This window comes from Bombus fervidus, chromosome 8 (genome assembly GCF_041682495.2).
Source record: "Bombus fervidus isolate BK054 chromosome 8, iyBomFerv1, whole genome shotgun sequence".
Classification (NCBI taxonomy): Eukaryota; Metazoa; Arthropoda; class Insecta; order Hymenoptera; family Apidae; genus Bombus; species Bombus fervidus.
This window is the reverse complement of record NC_091524.1, coordinates 2857091-2864477: the sequence shown is the minus strand read 5'-3', so window position 1 is coordinate 2864477 and position 7387 is coordinate 2857091. Positions and strand designations below refer to the sequence as shown.

Below are 7387 nucleotides of genomic sequence, written 5' to 3'. Positions count from 1 at the left end.
AAAAAATTTTACCGTAGATTATATGGTCGAATAATCTGTATTATTCACTCGGACGTTCAACGCATGATAGACGAATGCGCTCACCAGCGGTATTTCCGTTGGTCCCGAACAGAAAAGAACGTGTAATCACAACTATTGTTAACCGATACGGAACAGTGAGTTTTCAGGCATCATGGAAATGTCTTGTTTTTTTCTGTGAATTACAATAAACTATTTTATTCTACGTGTCGTGGTTATTGTTGCTGAAAGAACACGTCTTGCCATTCCCTTCTCCTCTTTCCACGTTACGTTCTTCCTCGAGGTTTCGAAACGATTCCATCTTGATTTATCGTGTATATTTGTATTCGTAAAAAATAAACGGTCCTCTCAGTGAGGTGTGCATTTCTTTTTATTATTGATTGGTCTCATCGTTTTTTACAGACTGCTCGTCGACGGGCCGTGTCTTTTTGTCTTCGCGAAGAATATATAAACATCTTGGCGACAAACGTACGCATAAGCCTCGGTTAAACAAGGCAAACGATCGACATAGCGTTTCGTGAACAAGGAATGTTTTTCAACTTTTGAACACGCACGGAAATGATTCCTTAATCTTAACGATGATACAAAAAATACGTAATAAATTACGAATGAATTAAGATGATTCTTACACAGCTAGGAATATTTGGTCGTTTCAAAGTAACACACGTAATCGTGATTAACGCACATCGCGAACGAAGCAACGTTACTCCGAGTGCACGCGGTATCTAAAACCGCTGCTATTATCTCTTATCTACGCGCTAGCTCTTAGTTTTAAACGTTCGATCGAAATTGGATAGAGCGCAATCCGATGGTAACTTACTTTGTACCCTTATAACTATCTAAAACTAAATCTATGATACAGACTAACCATGAGTACGGTGCTCGCAATATCGTGAACGATGTACGCCTTTGATTCGCGCCCTTTAATCTTTAAATCCGGAGAAACGCAAAACTAGCATAATACTGGTGTTACAAAAGGGTGATCGTGTGACTTCGCAGCACGATCGTAGAAAAACGAGAGAAAAAAAAAAAGAGAAGAAAAGAACAAACGATTGTTTGGACGCGACTGTCTTCGAACGAAGATATTCGAATTTCGTTATTTTTGAATTATTGGTGGTCTATCGTTTGAAAGAACCATTCGGTGAAACGTCGAAGCTGTTGCGCAGCCGCGTGGCTTTCATCCTGTAGACGTCGATTTTCGTCTCGCAAACGACGCACCTCGTCTTCCAGGGAAAGCCTTCGGCGTGTCTCTCTGGCTACTCTTAGTTCGAGCGTAGACAGATGGGACTGCAAATCCGACACGGAATTTCTGAAACATAGAAAAAGCGGTGGTTGATTGGAACAAGCGTGTCGAGTAGTAGATTCGAGAGAAAAGAAAGAGAAAGAGAATTTGAAGGAAAAATGCTTGGCGATTAATATACATCGTATATCGTGTAGCGCATACGAGATTGAACGTCGCGTCGCTAAACTTACGCGATGGTATTGCATCCATCGATAAGTCTGTCGTCGGACCACTCTTGGGCGTGCTGCTTTGATCTAGAATCCACGTGGTGATTTTGCCAACGATCCACGTCCGTATCGTTATGATTTTTCGCGTCTTTGACGGACGTCAAGTTGGTCGATGCTTTGGAAATCGAATGGGGAGGTTTGGTAACACGCGGTGACAATCTAAACTCAGAGATTACAGACACACACACACATAGTGTACTCTATAATGTAGAAAAGCGAAGGTCGAAGATCTATCGTATCTGTACGGTACAGTATGTTACGATATTATACGGTAGGGTAGTATACCGATGAGCAGTGCTTACCTCTCTTCCTTCGACAACTTGTTCTCGCTCGGCGCAGGACTGGACGCGGTGCTTGCGTTCGAAATGACCGTGGCCGGTCTAGCCATCGTTAGAATTACTTCGGATCCGGTTCCGTTCTCTTGGCTGTTCGTTGGTAGAACGGTCAACGCATTGCCGCCATTGCCGCATAAATTTTCTCTCGATCTACACCTGTTTTGAATCTCGAGTATATTGTTGTTGATCTTGTTCGAATTATGATTGGTGATGAGTGCGTTTCCGGTTACGTTATTGTTCGTTATTTGATCATCGTCGGCCATGTAATCTGGGTTGATCAGCTTCATGAGATCCTCTTGAAGAGTGCTCGAGGTTAAATTCGCGGAATTTCTATGAGAATTTCGTACTCCTGCACTTTTCGGTCTGGGACTCTGATTCCTCGAACCACCGCTCGAAGGGGTCAGATTTCCGGGTCGATGTTTGTTCGTTGCTCTTCTCAGTCGAGGTGATACGCTTCCAGATCCGTTCGATAATTCGTCCTCGCTGGGTAGAGTAGCCACCTCTAGGCAATTACCACCGGTATCGCCAATTCTAACTTCCGGTGGAAGACTCGCGGCAAAATCTTTCGTTTGACGATACTCGACGTTTATCTTGTGAGGGACCGGTCTCTCGCTGATGCTAGTTTTTAGACACGTGACTTTCTCCCCGACTTTAAATTCGTGCGGTAATTCGTATCTAATCGATTCTCGATTTTGTTCCACGCTATCACCGCTACCGCTGCCGCCGTGCTTCCTTTCGGTAACGCCGTGTTGACATTCAATCTCATACTTGCCGATATCCATATCGTATTTGCTGTTTCGTCTCTCGTATATCTCTTCGGGATATTCGTAATTGATCGTCGCTGTTCTCTTTTCATGGGCTCTCGCGTCTTGCTCGTACTTGGACGACGTCCGATCCAGCAGCAGCACCTTTTCGTCTTGCGCATCGTATTTAGAATTTCTTTCCAATTTTCCGTCGTGTTGTTGCTGCTGCTCGTACTCGTTACATCTAGATCCAAGATTGTTATTACTACTAGACTTTGGGAGGCTATAAGATGCGTTCTGAGCTAAAGGCAAAGAATTCGACGAGTTCAACTTTTGGTGAGTAACGTAGTGCATATCGTTTTTCTGAAGTTCCCTCTGAGAGGCGTACAGATTTTCTTGCTTGCTAATCTCATACTTTTCTTTTTGAAGCTTCACGTAACTCGAGGAAACGTGATCCTGGCTGGAACGATGAACGTTATCCAATTGCCTTTGATAACTATCGTGTCTCGCATTGTTATCAGCCTGCACCGCTTTCGATGACGCGTAATTGCCATCTTTCGCATAATGATCCTGCTGTTGCTGACCGTGATGATGCTTCGAATTCTCTGAAAACTGTTTGCTACTCGCATAATGCGATTCCTTGTCTTTCCTCTGGGACGAAGACTTCGAAGCGATCATCTGGAAGGATTGTCTGGCTGGAAGGGGTGGTGGAGGAGTACCGGTACTAGTACGATACCCAGTGCCCTCTTGATCTTGAGGCTCCAAAAGCTCGTACCTGATCACAAGAAACGGGAAAGATGTCTAGTTTTAAACTAATACTCGCCCTATTTAAACTCACGGCTGTATTTTATTCTTACCAACGATCGTCGTTGCTGCTATGTCCGCTACTACTACTGGTCATTGTACCCTCCATGGGGAAGCGTGGATCGTTGAACGACCTAGAACTAGATCCTGTCCCATAGCCAGAACTGTTGCTCGATCGTGGCGGACTGAAGGATCGCTCGTAACGTCTCTGATGAGACATGGCTGTCTGCTGAGTCGGCGTATTATCGGGACTGGTTACATTCTCGTAGTCACCTTCGTAGTTCGTTGACAAATACTGACAGTTTTGCAACGTACATCCTCTGTTTTTCGTAGCAAACGAAAAAAGAAAAGAAAACAACGAATGACAGAAGTCGCGAGAAAGAAAAATAAGGGGGAAGACAAGAAAGGGGCGAGAAAATGATACGTCGACGAATACAGGAAAGAATCTCGTGTCTCTTACCTCCTAGGATTACCGTCGGTGTTGGGCGGTATTACGGTCACAGTGACCTGAGCGCTCGTTTTTAACAAGTCGACCATTTGATCGTGACTCAATGTGGACACGGCTACTTTGCAGATCTCGACGAGCCTAGACCCTTGTCTCAATCCCGCTTGCCAAGAGAGTCCCAGACTTTCGACTTGCGTCACCACACCGTCCGGTTGAACGTGAAAACCCAACTGTCCCAGGCTGTTTCTTTTCAAAGAGAGTTCCGTGGCCGGGGATCCTGGAGTTACTGCTCGCAAACGTGCCACTATCTCCATTAATTCGTCCCTTTCCCCATAATCGCCTCGCACATGAATCGTAATACATTCTCCCTGATGATAGTACAATCTCAAGCTGTAACACAGCAAACGAATTAGGATACGAAACGCAGTTTCGTTCCGCGCGCATTGCGTCGTACGCATTTTACGTACAAGTGCATCGTGCTGAATCGAGAAATTAAAAAATCGGCACCTGTTTGTTTGAGCATGCCATCCGAGTACGCTGGCGCATGGAGTAACAAATACGATCTGTCTGGAGTGTTCCTCGATCAGGACGATCGTATCCACGCTTATTCCTAGATAGGAATCCGTGTTCTGATTGCTATCTTCCAGTATCACCTGCCAGCATATCGCGCCACGCTGCAAAGCGTCGCATGATAGTCTCGGACGTACGGCCGTTTTCTTCTTGCTGCTGAACGACAGCATAGCTGTACGAAAACATAAGTCGTGGATTGTTCGTTCGAAAGGACGAAGTCGAGGTTGGGGTTGTCGGAGTTGAGGCTGAGGTCGAGGTCAAGGCGAAGGTCAAGATTAAGATGGAAATCGTACGATGAGAAAACAACTTACAAAATTTTTGCCCGGTGTCGACCATCGTGGTAGAAGAATAATTGCTAGCGAGGTCCTTCAAGTACTCTTGCCTCGTCCTAGTCGCCATAGTGGCAAATTTCTCGGATCTACGGAAAAGGATAATTACGAAAAGTTTGCATCGCTATCTTGCAACGTAATGCGTAATATCGTTTGTTACCTGTGCGCGGCATTTTCCGCGTTGATCACTTTCGCCAAGATAAAGTCGGCGAACGCTTTTCCCTTGGTGAACGTGGCACCCTGAGGAACTGGTGGCCCGAAAATTGGTACTTCTTTGCTCCTCGAAACGGCTACCTTGTACTGAGTGTTGTCGGAACATGGGTCAACCGCTCTGACCACGATGAAAACGTGTTGAAATTGCGAGCGTATTCTTCGCGGGCTGAATGGTAACGCACCGGGTTCCTATCATACCGAACAACACACATGTATCACACAGAGTATGGTTGGACGATCGATGCCCGCGTCACGCAAGCGAATATAGCTTACCTGAAAAACGATCGTGACTATATCGTTTCCAATGTGCCTCTTCCTGAGCAGCTGTTGTCTGTTATTCGGCGTAAAGGGTAGCATCGTTGACACGTGAAAAGTTACTTCCGCCCCTCTATAGGTCGCGGCGACTGCGTGGGTGCCGGTCGAATCGGTTCTCGTGTCTAAACCGGCCTTATACCCTTCGAATCCTCGCAGCCTGATTCTTTGACCTATCGTACACATGAAACGTAACACACGCGTAAGTACGTCGAATTACGATACGACGAAACGAAGAAGGAAAAGAGAATTTTTGCGTGTATTCGGTCTCACCGATAGTGTCGAGAAACTCGAGAAAAGCAGGTCCGGCGTGCTGATTGTTGTACATTTCTTCTTCAGTTCTTTGACCGGATCTGCAGTAAAGAACGCCCACTTTGTATTTGTTAGAAAGTCCCTGTTCGTCCAATCTAGCCAAAGCTTCCTCGGCCGTAGGAGTTCCTAAACGGAGGCAACCGAGTTGAACCTCCGGCGCGACTAACTCCAGCAATTCTCGGGTCGGTAACCTGCCCTGTGGCCTTATACCACCGAGAGCTTCTTCCGGGACCGAACCGCGAAGCGTCAACAACTCAGAAGTACGAACTATTATTCTATACTGATTGGCGTCCTTTCGAATGCTGATGGCAACCGGACCCAGCTGTTCGTCCATACCGAACCAATTCTGATGGTCTCGACCTGAGCAAACCACGTCGACGTCGTCGTTACTCGTTGATCGTAAGTCGCGAGTCGATCGTTTGTCGCGCGTTTCACGCTTACCGAGAAAATATCGTCTGTAATAATGAGCACCCTCGTCGATGCTCTCGATAGGTAGCGGCCGTTTCTGCAGAGGACAACTATGCTTCCAGGATGTTTCGCCGGGGGCTGGTTCCAAAACCGCGACACCGTACGACAAAGATGGTCTGTGAACTCCATTGCCTGGAGAGGATCGAGTAAGGCCCACCTCCCGTTCTCCCTCGCCGCCGATTTCGTTTCGGAAGAAGGGACACGATTCCAGTAAATTGTTACCTACGCGGGAAAGTCAGAAATTGACTCGAGCGATTGCGTTATCCGTTCGCGTATGATCTAGTTTTGGGCTGTTACCTACCTCTCCCGTCACCGGCGTCCTCTTCCGGCGCCTCGTCGGGAGTCGACGCTCTGAAGGAACTCGCGGCTGAGGCGCCAGTCGCCGTGTTTCTTCTTCTGGCGAGCAGAATACCTCTCAGCTTGGCTGCGTAGCCGAGATTCGCGGTGAGCGACTGACAATCGTAGTGAGCGAATGCTCGCCTTCTGTGCCTTTCCTCCACGTCGGCTGAAACACCGACAGGGCTGCTGCAGCTCTCCTCCATGGGCCGGGACTGGGCCTTCGCACCCCACAATCTCTGCAGCTTCAATCGTAACTTGGGACTGGAGTTACCGGTCGGACCGCAGACTTCATCCGTGTCGACGACCATTTGCCCGTCTGGCACGCGTCTCAGGTACTCCATGCCAACCGAACACCGTTGATCCGATGCCTGGGGGGTAGTCGCCGTCGGCACCGATGTCGACGGCCTCAAGTCTTGTAGCATCGCGAACAAATTCTCTCCGACCGTTACCGATTGAGCCACTACATCTATGCTTCCTGCGAGTGAAATCCTCAACTTTTAACTCAATTTCAACCACGCAGAATCGGTTTTTATTGAAATCTTTGCTCCTTTAGTTTACGCAGTAACGTCGTACACGCCACTTACCGTGAGATCCATACTCCCTCCTCAGGGGAGTTTCCGGTACGCGAGACCCAGGATCCGTTGGACTGTGAGGAAGCTCTAAACTCGAATTTGACCTATGAAGAGCCAGACCACGACCCACGCGGTTACTCGGCCCACTGCTGCTACCTCCGCCTCCTCCACCCCCTCCTCCTCCTCCTCCTCCTCCTCCACCGCCGACGCCGCCGCTGTGTATCGGTAGGCTTGCGATCATCTCTTCATTCTGTCAACAACGATCGACCGAAAGCGTAAAATAACGTTCAGAATGGTGTTTGACGAAAGAGGGCGAAATCGTTAGACCGAAAGTAAGTAAATATCTTCCGGATCTTCGTGGAAATCGTTCCGTGCGCGTGGTTTACGCGAGGACGAACCGCGACGCAAAGTAGGACGG

General features: G+C 47.7%; 1 protein-coding gene across 2 annotated transcripts; it reads right to left on the bottom strand.

Moving 5' to 3' along the window:
- Positions 1-370: 370 nt before the first annotated feature.
- LOC139990246 (uncharacterized) lies at positions 371-7109 on the bottom strand. Of its 2 annotated transcripts, XM_072009343.1 has the most exons (13): positions 6982-7109; positions 6360-6872; positions 6032-6280; positions 5552-5950; positions 5240-5451; positions 4914-5155; positions 4736-4842; positions 4362-4596; positions 3870-4244; positions 3463-3729; positions 1830-3380; positions 1492-1686; positions 371-1327 (listed from the first exon to the last, which is right to left on the bottom strand). In XM_072009343.1, the coding sequence occupies exons 2-13, from the start codon at positions 6817-6819 to the stop codon at positions 1126-1128; spliced, it is 4494 nt and encodes a 1497-aa protein (XP_071865444.1). In that variant the 5' UTR covers positions 6820-6872; positions 6982-7109; the 3' UTR covers positions 371-1125. The 2 variants fall into 2 exon arrangements, with proteins under 2 accessions (XP_071865444.1, XP_071865445.1); XM_072009344.1 differs by lacking the exon at positions 1492-1686.
- Positions 7110-7387: the final 278 nt, after the last annotated feature.

Excerpts from the sequence above, each read along its gene's own strand:
- LOC139990246 (XM_072009343.1), bottom strand. The coding sequence starts at position 6,819 with ATGCTACAAGACTTGAGGCCGTCGACATCGGTGCCGACGGCGACTACC. Across the intron at positions 5,156-5,239 it reads TAGTCACGATCGTTTTTCAG|GAACCCGGTGCGTTACCATT; the intron begins GTAAGCTATATT and ends TCGGTATGATAG. Across the intron at positions 3,381-3,462 it reads AGCAGCAACGACGATCGTTG|GTACGAGCTTTTGGAGCCTC; the intron begins GTAAGAATAAAA and ends TCTTGTGATCAG.